The sequence below is a fragment of the Xenopus tropicalis genome, chromosome 1 (assembly GCF_000004195.4).
Source record: "Xenopus tropicalis strain Nigerian chromosome 1, UCB_Xtro_10.0, whole genome shotgun sequence".
Classification (NCBI taxonomy): Eukaryota; Metazoa; Chordata; class Amphibia; order Anura; family Pipidae; genus Xenopus; species Xenopus tropicalis.
The window spans coordinates 40,158,504-40,174,466 of record NC_030677.2 but is presented as its reverse complement, the minus strand read 5'-3'; the positions used below and the strand labels follow the sequence as shown (position 1 = coordinate 40,174,466).

The following is a 15,963-nucleotide window of genomic DNA, read 5'->3' as shown; positions in this document are numbered from 1 at the left end:
GCATAACAATAAAAGCAAGTTGGATTGTGATTCTTTTTATGTGACATAAACACTTCTTTCTAATTTAAAAATAATTTCCTTTAAATATGCTGATTCAGGCAAAATATATTGTGTTTTTGTGTTGCACTCGTAAAGCTCAGTGGATTCAACAATAATGGCAAAGATACACATCATTTCAGAACATTCCATAAAGGGGAGAACAACATAATCTTTAAAAATAAAAGCAGCTCTAAGAATTGATTTAGCTTCATTATGAATGAAGACATATTGTTTGCTTATTAAATTCTATGTTTTGACAAGAGAATTAGATCCGGCCTTATTTGCAGCTATCTATCCAAAGAAAGATAAAGGCTCCCCCATCTGCCTGTTACAAGTGGAGGGGTAGATAGAGTTGTACTCCTGGGAGGAATTTGGCATCATTAGTGTGGGGGTCGCATGTTAATGGATAAGGCACTGTTACAGCTGGAGCTGAAATCATGACTTCATTTAGTGGAGTGAAAGAAAAGTAATTTTCTCCGTGCCTTGGGAAAAGCACTGCTCATTACTGTTAGAGGCATGTTAGATGTGACATGCTTTAAACGACTTACCATGCTCGCCATTTAGTAAACAGAAACATTTTTATGTTTTGTCAACAGCTCTGATTTATATACTGAAGGAGCCACTAGACATTATGCAAGTTTTTTTTTCCCTTATTTAAAGTGTTTTTGTATTTTTACTCTAACAGTCCCAAGTATGGCCACTTCACACTAACTCCCTCCCCATCAATGCTGCAGAGTCAAAGGGGATATTTTATGCCTCTGAGCTCAGTATATTGTGTCCAAACCTCCTATATTTGCTGCACTTGCTCTCAGGCAATGAAGAGATAACTATGGGAAGTGGGCCACAACATGTGAAGTCCTTACTTAGTGCTGTTAGCATCATATCATCATCCAGCCATAACAATGGCAGCACTTTTTACTTCTTGGCACTTGCCAACCCAAGGGGAAAGCTTGAGCTGATAAAATTTTATGATAAACAGATGATCCTGACTGATATCCTTGCACCATTGATATCAGTTGGAACATTGATTGGGCAGTTTTGAAATATAATTAATCCATGTACCATCTGCGCAGCTTGTAGTTCTGATCATTTGGGCAACTGTCCTAAACAAACAGAACAATGGGAAGGTGTCCATATTGAGTATGGCTTTCTGTATGGTGTCAATCAGTTTGTTGACAGGAAACCTTAGAGGATCAGCTGATGTGTAGACACATTATTTGCAATAAACTCAAATTACAGGCACCAGATCTTCTGTTTTGTCCTTAAAAGCAATGTGGCAAGATACTCATTTTGTTTTGGGCTACTTGCTAGATATAACATTTTGTATCTCACCTGGCTTTACATGAATAGAGAATGTGCTGCTTTTTTTCACTGTCCCACTTTGATTTCCAGTACATACATAGCAACCATCAAAGGACACCTGCACCATTTTGATGGTGATCCCAGCCTCAATGTCTGTTGTGAAGGTAAAATCCTCTGCCAAGGGAGAACCATCACACTTCTCTATAGCAATATCAACAATGTCAGGATCGGAAGGAAAACACATGCCAACAGCGTCAGATCCTTCTATTACATCGATAAATGGGACATCAAGAAATGGTCTTGCCGGATCTGAAATAAGCACAACAGTTTAAAAGTTTTAAAAAGCGCCGGCCCAGGTCCATTATATAATCAATATATATATACAGCTAGCTGATCAAATATTGTGGCACATGCAAAACTGTCTCTATGGGAATTAAAATGCTGTCAGCCCTTGTTCCTTGCAAATCTCTAATTTTATTTATGTGGTGGTATAACCCTCATGTGGCTGTATTTTCCAAATTCCATTAAACAAAAGTTGGCTACTAAAAAATGGGACTGAGTACAGTTTGGGATTAAGGTTGCCAAAATGATCCTGCTCTTCAATATGATACTGTTAATACGTAAACACATAAATGAAAGGGCTGAGTTTGTCATACTTCCAATAATGATGAGACATGGGTAAGAATGGGTAAAGACTACTACCAGTGACCTTTTCTGCTGGAGTAGAGTTTAGATCACCAAAAAATCATATACGCATACACTTTTCTGTTTATTATTATAAACATAAATCAAGTATTTCAACTGAAGGAATGGATTTGGAACCTACTGAATGACTTACCCTTTACAAAGAGAGAGATCGAGGTATTCTCATACGTCTCTGTATTTGTGCATGTATACCTTCCAACGTGCTTGAGATCGGCTTTTCCAATAAAGAGAATCTGGTCAGTTTCACTTTTGTTATATGGACGACTTTGCACATCTCGTGGTTTCTTTACAAGGCCTGACTTTTGAAACGTCCACTTTACTAACTGAGCATCTCTGCATATCAACTGAAATCTCTCACCAACTTTAATAGTAAATCTGTCTTGCCCTTCATTAATTTTAGGAACAGCATCCCCTAGAGAAAAAAAAAACAAAAAAACCCATCTGATTCAATAGTCCAATGAAATTAGAGTGTAAACCTTAACATGTCAATTAGGGAATGATGATTACAGTACAGAAAACTGCCTGCTGGTGCCGATCATGACATTGCTGGAGGAATCATAAAAGAATCCATTATAATGAATGTATACAATTAGCTATTCATTGCTGTTCCAAAGTGAATCACTACATTTGAAAATATTAAAATCAGTTTTACAGAATCATTTCACAGAACGTTGTCCAAAAGTTACATAAAGACGTTTTTATTTATTTTTTTTCACAGCAAAGACACAAGTATTGTGCAGAGTCATACACCGAAGTCTTAACAAATGTCCCTGAAGTTGTTTAGTTCAAAAAATTTGTTGGCTGCAGCCATAAACATTATTTTTTACTTTTCCAAAACTGATCTTGGTTACGCTCTCGCAGCTAAATAATTTGATTTCTTGGTTTCAAAGAAAACAGATGTTCATGACCCTAAAGTGGTCCTCTAATGTTCCCCATGACCCCATGTGCAGAAGGAATTATGCATCAAGAAAAATATGATCTATGCACACCTTTGCAGTAAATTGCCAATATAAATTCAAATGCTTTTCAGTGTTTTTAAACTTATTTGTAAATGTAATTCCAGGACAGCATACATCCCTTTCTATCTTGAGTACAATGTATAGGGCTTATGCTGAACATACTTTTTGCCCACTTTTTAATTAATAATATCAAAAATAGCTATTATCCCTGGTACTAAAGAAAAGAATGGAACCAGTTTCACTTTAGCATATCCTGGTTCTGACAAGCAGAGGAGTATATGAGCCTCATTTATCTGCATTAATTAATCATGCTAGTTGGACCTGTCATTTATTTAAACATAAGAAAATTCATACGTGATCAGTAATTGATCAGTATAATGTCCCACTGTTCAAAACATGTTTGTTCACCAAGTGAGCGACATACTGTATGGTTAATATATGACAGTGCTCAATACTGAAAGCTCAGAATGGCTACATATCCTATTCGGAATCTTTTCCACATGACATATCTGAGGGTCACATGGATAATCTGTTGGACATATGACTGATTCTGCCCAGGAGGGGTAAAGTCAGAGGTGCTATTCAAAGCTTGATTCATATAAAGCAGATAAATGGGGATACTGTAAGAAGAGCTTTAATGGTTTTAAATTGTCAAATTAATGGGAAAATACATGAAATTACATTTGTAAAAAAAATGAAATTAGTTAAATAGTTTCTGTTGACCAGGGATTCAAATTGTCTGTGGACCTGGACATTACATTTTTATAGCTTGTAGTTCATGGCTAATTTACTGAAAGCTGAGCTGCCCCCACATTTGTAAGATCATTATTCCTGGGAGTCCAAATGTCACATAAAAAGGTTCCAGAATGTAGAAAACTTGCAAAGGTCACCAGACTCAGGAGTGAAAGATAAATATTGCCGAGAGACAAAGAGCAGACATATATAGATGCTTAGATGTGACATTCACTAATCCTATCTGGTTACCTTTCTGACCAATTCAGTCATCCTTCTGCAACTTACATGTAACATATTTAAAGGAACAGAGTCATAAAAATGTGTTTATTAGTCTCTGAAGTGGAATCTATATCTGACAAGTGGACAAAAGTGCAGGGTATTTTTGCTTTATTGCTTTAAAGGAACAGTAACACCAAAAAATAAAAGAGCTTTAAAGTAATAAAAATATAATGCACTGTTGCCCTGCACTGGTAAAACTGGTGTGTTTGCTACAGTAACATTACTATAATTTATATAATAAGCTGCTGTGTAGCAAGGTGGAAAAAAGGAGAAAAGGCACAGGTTACATAGCAGATAACAGACAAGTTCTGTAGAATACAATAGTGTTTTATCTGTTATCTGCTATGTGCCTGTGCCTTTTCTCCTTTGAATGGCTGCCCCCATAATACACAGCAGCTTATTTATATAAATTATAGTAGACTTTCTGAAGTAAACACACAACTTTTACCAGTGCAGGGCAGCAGGACATTATCTTTTAGTTACTTTTATACACTTTCATTTTTTGGTGTTACTATTCCTTTAAGGCAATTTTAGGTGCTTTGGTGCCTTTCAGTTTATAGAACTATAGAATTAGAAGCTGCCAATTGTTTGATGCTTGGAAATGGAAGCAACCCAATTTGCAGTCATCAACTACTTGACCAGCAATTCAACTAGAAACTTCATGTGATTGCCACAGCAGCCAATGGGGGAACTATTTAGTGCTGCCTCCTGAAATACTGTAAATCAAAGGCACCAAATTACCCCAAATTGCCCCTTGTGCTGTTGCCTTTACCGACACTCTAGATATCTATATAAAAGAGCATTTAGTCAAAGCAACATTCTCTATCTCAAAGGATGAAGATTTAGGTTGAGGCATATCACTTCTTTGTGAATGCCATAAATACTGCATTGGGTCCCTCTGGCTTCTGCCAACATGTGTAAGAGCTGACCAAGACACCAACCACAGTGGCCTGACATGGCTTGTTTGCTGAAATGCCCCTTTCCATCCTAAGCACCTCTGGGGACATACTAAATGAATTAGAAAGAATAGCCATTGAAACAATGAAAATAAAGGGGTTTACCACCGACATTGACATTTGGCCCTGCCGTGCAACCCAGAGGAAAAAATAAGAAGTTAGCTTTTAGATTTTTTCTAATGCAGGTAAAACAATGAAGGAAAACATCTGATTGGCTGTGCTTTTCTTACAGAGCTTGGGAAAATCTGCTTGTATTCAGGCATAAGTCAGTGGTAAATACTCAAAGCATTTGTTACTGTGGCACCATGTGTCATATTCCAGTTCATTCCAATGCAAAGATTGCAGGTAAAAATAAAGTGCAAACTTTGAAAAAGCTTTTGTAACATACTTAAAAAAAAGTCCTTTGGAGCCCCTTTCTGCTCCTTGGTCTCTGCAAATCTAAAATATTTCAAGAATTCACGTATGAAAAACTGTTATATAAAACGAATGAAATGTTTTGCACTAGCCTTTTGGTAGGGATAAAAGAGAGAGAACAGAAGACCTACAAGCAATATTATGTGCTATATGTGACCACAGTTAAGTACAGATTAAACTTATCCTTTAACTACAGGTTAAGTGTGAAGGACTTTTTTACATTTAACAAATATCAGGACTTTATGTTAATAAAAAAGGTTTTCTTTCCCAGCCCTTCTAAAATAAGGTGTGCTTCTCAGTCATACACATTTTATAATAGCTGCACTGCTATAGTAGGAAAGGCCAAGCCCACGTCACAGCGCTATTTGATTTTGTATTCAGTCAACAAAAGAGGTCATTAGACCTAACAAGTGTCATATACAGACAACACAAAAACATCCCTTTTACCTGCCTTTGTTTCTTTTCAGTCCATTGCGCCCATTCAGCATTTCTAGAATGCACTGACAATGGACTTAGAAACCCTGCAAGACCTGTAAGGCAGTGTCATTCCCCTCATGGGCCTGGCATGTTGCCTGCTCAGTAAGTGGCCCCAGAACAATGGAAGATGTACAGTGGATATGCATTTGCCTGTTTCCAGTTTCAGAACTTGAGAGGAAGAGGCAAAGCACAATTAAACAGTCAATTAAGTGTAAAGCGACTAGCTAGAAATGCAAATTAAAAATGCAAACGTAGTGTGAATTGTTTAAAAGAGAAAACAAATTGAGAGGGGTTACATCCTTACTATTCTGATAAATAATCCTAAATCTTCTTGAGAATATTTCTAGCACAGACTGACTAATAAAATATGCCACCAGAACACAACGGCATGCTCCTTTCAAGGCTCAAGGGAAATATGTATTGCGCATTACTACACTAATCAGCCCCTAGTAAGGATAACTGCAGTCCCCAGTGGAAGAGTGCACCACTGAGGCATCAATACATTTTAAAATGAAAATTTTAATTGAAATACTTTAACACAGTTGAATCAGCAAATCTAAAATACAAGAAAAGGGTAAACTTTCAGCCCTATTTTGCCCTAGTTTTCAGAACAAAGCTGAAAAGCGGTGGGTCTGTCTGAAACACAGCAGCTGCTGAGTGCTTAGCAAACTTCATATCAGTTTCAGCATAGATACATTTCTTTACACAGTTGGGAAAATCTCACCAGCTATTTGCACAGAAGTGAAAAAAAAAATAAGAAAATATTTTTGTAATGCAGATTTACTGAAACTCTGTGTCTTTTAATCCTCATGATAATATTATACTGAGCGCTGAAAAGCTGAAAAACTATACACTGTAAAATTTCTCATCCTTTTGGAAAGTCACACACTCAACAGGTGTTTAAAGCCCATAATAAACATTAGTGTTTTTTGTCATGTAATCTGATCCAAAGCATTGGGCCCCTTAATGGCACATCATAATCCGATGTCCACGGGTAAAATAATCCCCAAATATGTGTAGTGTTACTAATAATTTTCTTTGTGTTGAAAAAAAAATTGCAGCGTGGGGTGTCCCTTTATGTTTTCAATCGGCCCCACTAAAAATCATGCCAATTTGTACCACAATTTGTGTATTTTTCATGGAGACTAGTTGCCTCTATTAGCCACTGCGACTGTCTTCGCCTTTAGCAGTAAAGTAAATGGCTTATGCACACAAGAATGAAATCCTAGGACAGGAATAATTATGCCATTCAATAACAATTCCAAACCAACTCACTGGGTTGTAGCATAGGACTTCATGGAACCAGGCTGCTCTCTCTGTGACCATCTATAAATAAGCAGTGGAAGCCACTAGCCATTTAAGTCAACCGACTCATAGCTTTTATAATCATTTCCCCCTGTTAATTCAGGTTGCAAAGTTTGACAAATATGTCCAATTGTGACATTTACTTGCATACTATATGCTAGAATGAATTGTAGAGAGTCCTGTATGTTTCAATATTATACAGACAGAAAATGTGGTCAGTCAGAAGTTAGGTTATCTTTGTTCTCCAGCACACACAAATGACTAAACTCTACCCAGCAATGATGTACTCTAATAGAAGCAATATCCTATGCATCAGTAAAGGTGGCAACAGACTGCTGCTGTGCATCCATTTCATAAACATCTTGTCTATTGATCAGCAAAGCAGAAGTATATGGCTTTCTACCACTTCAACAAATGCCAAGAGGAAAGGAAAATCGATAGCCTAAAGGACACAGGTTTTGGAGAATAGATCTACATGTCTTTGCATCACGTAAGTACAGGCATAGTGGCAACATTACAAGAAGGTTTACAAGGGATGTGTTATAATATATCAGTTAATCAATACCTAGCAACAGACACGTGCGCTTGGCTAGTTATTCATCAATTACAGCCCTAAATGAGTCTGTGGCAAGAAGGATATGACGATAATGATAGCTCTGGAAAGTCAGCAGCAAGAATAAAAAAGCAATACAAATATTTAAGGGTTTTATCATTAACAGAAACTACACTAGTGCTGATCTAGACACACACTGTTCCATATAGTAGAGAAAAACCTGAGTGTATGGACAAAGGGACAAACACAGAATTATCATTGTGATTATATGTACGGGTGAAGAATATTAAAAATATTTAAGTCTGCAAGTAATTATGTAACTAAAGGCTCAGAGGTTTATACAGGTCATGGAAATCAATCTGGAATTCTGTAAATCGTATAAGAACACTTATAAAAGGCATAATGAGGGCTAGTCCTTAGGGCCGAATTGGTGCAGTGGTAGGGTGTCTCAGCCTGAAGTCCAATGGGGAGAAGGGCCATTAGCTCTTCTAAATACACCTCAAATCCCAGTTTAAAGGTCAGTTAAGGTGATATTTGGGCAGTATATGTATTTTCAATCATAGATATACTTGAAACTATGATTAATGACAGCTAAACTAAGAGTGGGCCTGACCAAACATTAACCTTCAGGAGGGGCTTGATCAGAATATTTTTGACAACCACCTTTATGTCATTTGTAGACTTTCAACAACCTTTTATTACATTATGGGTGAATAGTCTGTAGGCAATTATGTTCCTGAGAGTGTTAAATCTATGACATCTACTGTCAAATGCAGAACAAAGCTCCTTCGCCAGAATCTTAATATGAATTCTGGTGAATCCCTGATCAGTCGTGGACTTGGTTCTTTCCCATTATGCCCTTGTTAGTACAGTAATATTAAGTGTTTCTGATGTTTGAAGTCTGCCACACATCCATCTTCCTGTCAAATGAAAGGATTTACCTCTCATAATTGCTTTGCTCACCTGGTCCTGTCAGCATCAAAGGCACAACAACAAGCACAACAAAAGGACTCAACCAAAAGAATGTAGCCCACTCCCACAAGCTCATACTAGGTACATAACTGCAAGAAGCTGACAAACAAATATTGTGTAACCTGCCAAACAAAAGCAAATGCTAGTTTCTACTGTGGAAAGGTAAAGTCACAGAGAATTCCCAAAGCCTAGTAGCCCACAGCAACTAATCATATGTGTGATTTCAAACAAGTGACCAGGTAAGGCTGTCTGATTATTGGTTGCTAGTGTTTACTAAACCCAGTACAAAGTTTTACATTACAATCTACAATACAACACGTGGGAGCAGTGGTTAAAAACGTTAAAAACCATAAACCAATCTCTGCCTCAGCAAGGAGAAGAAAAACATTAGTAAACAATCATGTGAGCAACATGCATCATTAAAGTGTAAAGAGAATATTACTCGGTGTTTGCCATGTTTATTTACTAAGGAACACTGATAAAGGTGCTGTTTACACTCACAAAATGTGATATTTTTTTTTTTAAATTCTATTTGGATTACAAAAAAATCTTAATTAAAGTACAGAATGTTTGTAGAACAGCAAGTAAGTATTCAACCCAAATCTCACCCTAACTGGCCTTTCAGTTGGGCTTTCAGGTGTATCAAGTAGAGCAAAAAGGCACTGTCCTCAAATCTCACACAAATTATCCTATAAGATGAGTCTCCCCTGTTCCAGCAACCCCCCCCCCCCACCCCGGGGGAGCTTTGGAACCACTGCCAAGCGAACAGTATGTATGATAATACCATTACCAGGTTTTGTTAAAAACCAAATCATTCTTTGATGTGGATATGTTTACAGTATTATTAATTGTCATTCATGATTCACTGTTGTTGCTAGATGTGGGGACATGCAGGCATATGAAAGTAATGGTTTTTCACCCACGAACCAATGCTTGTGCTTTCTGTATATCACATATTACAACAGCACTCATTGGGCTCAGGTTCCATGTTCCATAGGACACACCTAAAGGTCTGCTCAGATTTCCTTCTTTTGAAAATTGCCAAACTTGAATGTTAAATATAGCAACTCTACATCTTTCAAAGGTTTTTTTTTTTTTTTAATAGAACAGTCAGTAGCCTGTAAGAATATATTTTCTTACACAAGGCAGATTTTTGACATGCAGAATACTATTGCTTGCATGGAACAAAAAAAAAAAAAGTAAAAACACAAAGACAAAGTAAAGAAAGCTCAATGGCAAACACAATCCAATGTCACTAAAGCCGCTCTGTCAAATACAGAAATATGTAGGTATGACCACTGTTATTCAAAACAAGAGAGTATTTTAGAGGTCACTTTACCTATATAGATTCCATTTTATCTATAGAAGTAAAGTGACTTATTTAGCCTTTAGCTCAAATGAAAACAGTTCCCACAGTGGTCATATTAACATAAAATTAATGCCTGCCTAGCTCTATAAGAATAAACTCCTTCTAATTTAAGCATTACTTAGACTTGGAATTCATAGTACAGGTATGGGGACAAGTTATCCAGAATGCTGACCTGGGGGTTTCCAGATAAAGGATCTTTATGTAATTTGGATCCCCATACCTTAAGTCTATTAAAAATCATTTTAGTTTTCTGGGTAACAAATTTCCAGATAATGGATCCCATACCTGCCATACACCGCAAATCTCATAAAAAAATATACTGTGTGGAATGCTACTACCAGAGAGAAAATTGATCCACTTTAGCTGTAAAGTGGCTCTCATTTGAGGTGCAAGTTTATCCAATTCTTATAACAATTACGATAAATATAACATTCCAGAAAAGGATGCCCAATTAAACCAAATGAAAGACATTTCCCTCATAATGAGCCTAAGCACCAATTTAGTAGAGAAGGGAAGAAAGCCCCTGCAGGATGTTATGAATGCTTCACTTCCCGATATCTTTTCTAGAAGGAAACTGGTCAAGTTCCGGATAAATGCCCTTTGTCAAAAAAATTAAACTTGAATATTAAAGAAGAGAAAGTGATTCTCATGCCACCATATTTGCCTCCATCCAGTCTTTAATTTGAATGCCAATGGAGGAAGCTCAGTATGAAAGGATCTTATATGTTACTTGTGGCCTATCAGATGCTCTTGGTGATGAAGAGGATTGGATTGTTGTTCAACAAGACATGGATACGGTAGTCTCATGTAATCAGTTTTAAAGCAAAACAATTCTATAGCGGAAACACAAGTAAGTATGGTGTGGGGGCACGTGTCCCAGATAGCCAGGAAACCAAATAGGCACTGCTTGACCACACTAGCAGGAAGTGACTACGCTTTCCCTTCTTGTCGGGTATGCAGCTCAAATTCCCACCAATCATATGAAAGAGCTGTATGCCGAATCCTTGCTAATGCACTGATTGGGGGGAAACAACTCATTTTGTTAGCATATCAATAACTCACTATACATATAAGGCACAAGTATACCCTTCCAGTACAATTGTGTCACTGGGATCAAATCAAACAAAGTCACAGGATAAGATTTTAAAGTAGAAGTCATTATATGTGCCCCTTGGCTATACTTAGTAAAACAATAGAATGGAGCCTCATCACAGATTTGGGGAAAACATACAGAAGGCTCTAAAAAACAACTGTTTCCTCAGAACAAACAGGGGAAATAAAAGATGTCAGTAGAATGTGTACAAACAATCTCTACCACGCGGTGATACACAAATGGACACCTGCATGAACACACAGTGCATCCACCAACCTCTGACTTTCAGCTGCTGCCGGAACTCCCAGCATCCCATGAATGCAACTAGATTCCTGACCCGATAATCGGTTTCCTCTCACACGCCAAAAAATATAAATAATTATATATATAATATAAATAATTGGCTCCTGATAAAATTGACCACAGTGTATGTATGTGTGAATGTCTGTGACAGGGTTTAATGTAAATTATATATATATAATCTCTGCAAAGGAACTGTGGAATATGTCGGCACTAATAAATGACTGTTCTGGCTGTGGGATAGCAGGTATAGTAGGGAGAGATGGTGCCTATAGTAGCAGTGGGGGGATAATAGTCTCTGGGAAGGGACTGTGGCTGTGGAATAGCAGGTATAGTAGGGAGAGATGGTGCCTATAGTAGCAGTGGGATAATAGCCTCTGGGAAAGGACTGTGGCTGTGGGAAAGCAGGTATAGTAGGGAGAGATGGTGCCTATAGTAGCAGTGGGGATAATAGCCTCTGGGAAGGGACTGTGGCTGTGGGATAGCAGGGAGATATGGTGTCTATAGTAGCAGTGGGATAATAGCCTCTGGGAAGGGACTGTGGCTGTGGGATAGCAGGTATAGTAGGGAGAGATGGTGCCTATAGTAGCAGTGGGATAATAGCCTCTGGGAAAGGACTGTGGCTGTGGGAAAGCAGGTATAGTAGGGAGAGATGGTGCCTATAGTAGCAGTGGGGATAATAGCCTCTGGGAAGGGACTGTGGCTGTGGGATAGCAGGTATAGTAGGGAGAGATGGTGCCTATAGTAGCAGTGGGGGATAATAGTCTCTGGGAAGGGACTGTGGCTGTGGGATAGCAGGTATAGTAGGGAGAGATGGTGCCTATAGTAGCAGTGGGATAATAGCCTCTGGGAAAGGACTGTGGCTGTGGGAAAGCAGGTATAGTAGGGAGAGATGGTGCCTATAGTAGCAGTGGGGATAATAGCCTCTGGGAAGGGACTGTGGCTATGGCATAGGAGGTACAATAGGGAGAGATTGTACCTATAGTAGCATTGAAGATAACACACTCTTTGTCTGTGGGTTACTGATACTTTTATAGCTGTGTTGTAGATTTAACAATATTTAAATTTAAAGTTACACAAATACTTAATTTATTTATATAAACTACTATAAACTGTACATATTTGGCTTTCTTTAAGATCAAGCTCATTCACTTTCACTAATGTCTGCCTTCTCCAGTGATATCTCAGCATTTACATTATAAACAGCCCCCTTGGAATGTACCTTGCCTATGTTAACTGTGTGTATGATCATTATCCATAAATTAAATTCTTACCTTAATAGTGGTTATTAAGGAGCTAGATATATTGTTTTTTTATCTTATAATAAAATGTGTTGCTCATATAACCACAAAAGATCAGCTTAATTCAATCTGCTTAAACAGCCCACTTGATAACAAGCAGTATATTAAGCCATTAAATGTAAATGCCTTAAGCATCAACAGTAAGAGATCAATAAACCATAAAACACAATCGGAAGCTCTTAGCAGGTGTCTGTAACAGAGTGCTGGTCTAGTAGCAGTTAATAATAAAACTTCTCTCATTTACTCTGAGATTCCTCCCTGAACCCAATTTAAGTTAAGAATGATAAGAGCCCTCTGCAGTGCACACACACACAATCCTTCTGTCTGATAGCTACAAAGCTTGTTTAGAAAGATAACTCTGAACTGAAGCAAACCAACTAGTTTCAGAGAAGAGATTATTGATAAGAGGAAAGAACCAAGGGGTAGGTTAATCTAAACCAAGACTCCTTATTTGTTTTGATCATCTCAAGTACCATTGCTTGTGACAACACAGAAACTGTTCTAGAGCTGTGCAAAGTTCTTATATAGAACTAGAAACACAAGATCTCTCACTGAAATATTTTACAAATTTAAAGGACAAGGGAAGCCAAAGAGTTACCCATCAGTTAAGCAGAGCAGCCCCGTTGACCACAACTGCTGTTGCGGCCACCACAGTGGAGTTTTAAATTCCACTTGGCAATTTACGCATGGATAAGAGGGAAGATTAGGGGAGTAAAAACATTTGACAAATTTCTTGATTTTTTTTTCTTTTAGGAGGGAAAAGATCTAGGGTTAAAGAAGAGGAGGTCCCCGGACACTGCAGGGGTTTTAGAGGCCCCCTGCCCTACTGCTCTAAATAAATTATCCTCCATCAGCTCTGCACCACAGAATGCATATGTCCTTCTAAGCTACCTTGCTACGGAACTTCGGTTCAGCAAAACTAAACCCCAGACAGACCCTAAAAATGCAACATATTTGGTTGCAACAAGCACTTTAATTTCCTTAATGTCTTAAGGACTGTGGCAGGTTGTGTAAAATAAGTAAAGCTGGCCATGTACAGACCGATACTGCTGTTTATCAGCTCCACTAGTAAAAGTTATGCTTGATACCAATGTTATTAATAGGGAACAATGATAGCTGTGACAGGAAGGCTTGTTTGTTAGTTTTAGAGCTTTAGAACCATAGATTAATTCTTCCTAAACTGTGAATTAAGGTCACCTGTGTGTGGCTAAGAAGCACACTTTTAGCATATTGGTACAATCTATATATATGCTTGTAAATTCCTATTCACTGACTGGATTCTGTTTCCAAAACAAGTTTACAAGTGCTTCTAATGGTTGGGCAATCATGCTTGATTATATGGGCACCCCAGAGGAACAGGGACACCAAACTAACTTTCCATATACAAAGGGGGGGTTCAATTTTCATGACAGTTACAGTTTACCCTAAACTGAAAATCAATATAATTCTGAAATTCTTCATAAATTCCACATTAAATTCAGAGATGAGTGGGGAGGGGGTTGTGTAAACACTGCCACCACAGTGCATGTAATATTGGCAAACAATCTGGACAATTGCTGCAGGCTGCACTGGTTTCTGCACAACACTGAACTATGCAATAGCAATTAAAAGCTTGTTAGCCATGTGTAATATGCATTTAATGTTTAATGTTTGCATATGGACCACTAAGTGCAAGCACGTTAATATTGTATGCAGTATTATAGAGTGAAAATACTGAAATATATCATCATAACCAGTTATTTCAGAATTGGAAATGGATACAAACGGACTAAGCACCATCAAAACCAGTATCCCCTACTTGATCCTCAATCTTTTGCAAAAGACCAATAGAGCGGCTTGTATTGTTGAATGTCGCCTCTTATCTTGTGTCCTGTATCCCTAACAACACAATCAGGGAACTTATTATTTTCTACAGCAGCACAAAGAGCGGTCTTAGGTTTCACCAAAGTCTTCTTTCACTTCCACGGCAACCAGAATGCCACCGAACACAATTAAAGACACAATCCTCTGACCTACTTGATGTCTGCTAGCCTGTACTCAGATGGGACTGAACTAACAACAATGACATTAGAATATACAAAATGACAGTAATTCCTTGTGTTAACTTCATTACCTGCTGTTCATCATGAAAGGAGTAGCAGATTTAAACATTTAACAGCACCAGGGAAAGTACACTTTGCTCATCTGTATGCTGCCAAACTACAACCCCTGACAGCTGAAATGCAATTCAACAACTTAAGGTTCTGCATAGATCACACACTAGTATGTGAACCAGTGTGTAATATTAAAATGAATGAGTGCATTGGCATAATATGGAAGCTCTTTAGTGCAAATCACCCCATAGCCAGCATGAGAAGCATCATTTCACAGCAGAAATTGAAATTACTTTCAAAAACTGCGCAATTGCTTAAGAGCAAAACAAGTCTCACTCAACAAGCCGTACAGACAAGCACCGGTATAAACAGGACTATTTAACTCTACATAAAGTCAGAATAATACAAGGCTTTGGATCCGCAGGTGGCTGTACAGCAGGGAAGGATGCTACACCGTCTAACCTGCACTGTGAGAAAGTTGCTGCGCAGTACCAGCCTAATCCCTGATACAGTCGTGCCTACCCGACCCCATGTCTGACCTGTGTAGGGAAGAAGGAAGAGTAGCATCCACACGTAAGTCCAACTCATTGTGGCTGTAGGGGAGAGAATGTGGCTCATTGTAGCGCAGCTCCGCGCCCCAGCCTCTCGTCTATCTCTGCTCGCTCTGAGCCCTCGCCAGTCTGCTAGGTACAGTAGTAACTGATCCCCTTGCCGCTCAGCCACGCCCCCCTGCCTGGGAAGCCCCTCCCTTCCAGTCCCTTTCCTACTATCAATGTTTGCTTGTGCGCCGTCAATTATTGTTTGGTGTGACGAATGCGCAGCGCATGTTGTGAGAATAACAGTCACCCTTCATTTTCACGTACAGCCCTTTATTGACAGTGAGATATTACTATAGGATTGTAACCCTCAACCAACATGCACTTTACAGTCGCTTTTTGGCCATCTAGTTTCATTATTACACCTGTATATAGGAAATGTTCGCATGGTGCATTAGCCGCAATGCATTTCAATTTGTAGATGTATAACCAGGACAGAAGTTGCTATAAACAAGTCTGTTAGAGCAAACACCACACACTTGTTCCTTTGGCAGCCAGTGGTGTATGCGATTGGG

The 15,963-nt window shown here is 38.4% G+C and overlaps 1 protein-coding gene across 1 annotated transcript in view; it reads right to left on the bottom strand.

Moving 5' to 3' along the window:
* The window catches only part of kit (KIT proto-oncogene receptor tyrosine kinase), a 31,147-nt gene extending 15,610 nt beyond the window's left edge, over nucleotides 1–15,537 (bottom strand). The window contains 3 exon segments of the mRNA NM_001142073.1: nucleotides 1,372–1,650; nucleotides 2,180–2,458; nucleotides 15,392–15,537. Coding sequence (NP_001135545.1) covers nucleotides 1,372–1,650; nucleotides 2,180–2,458; nucleotides 15,392–15,440 — 607 coding nt within the window. The 5' untranslated portion in view covers nucleotides 15,441–15,537.
* Between the last annotated feature and the right edge of the window lie 426 nt (nucleotides 15,538–15,963).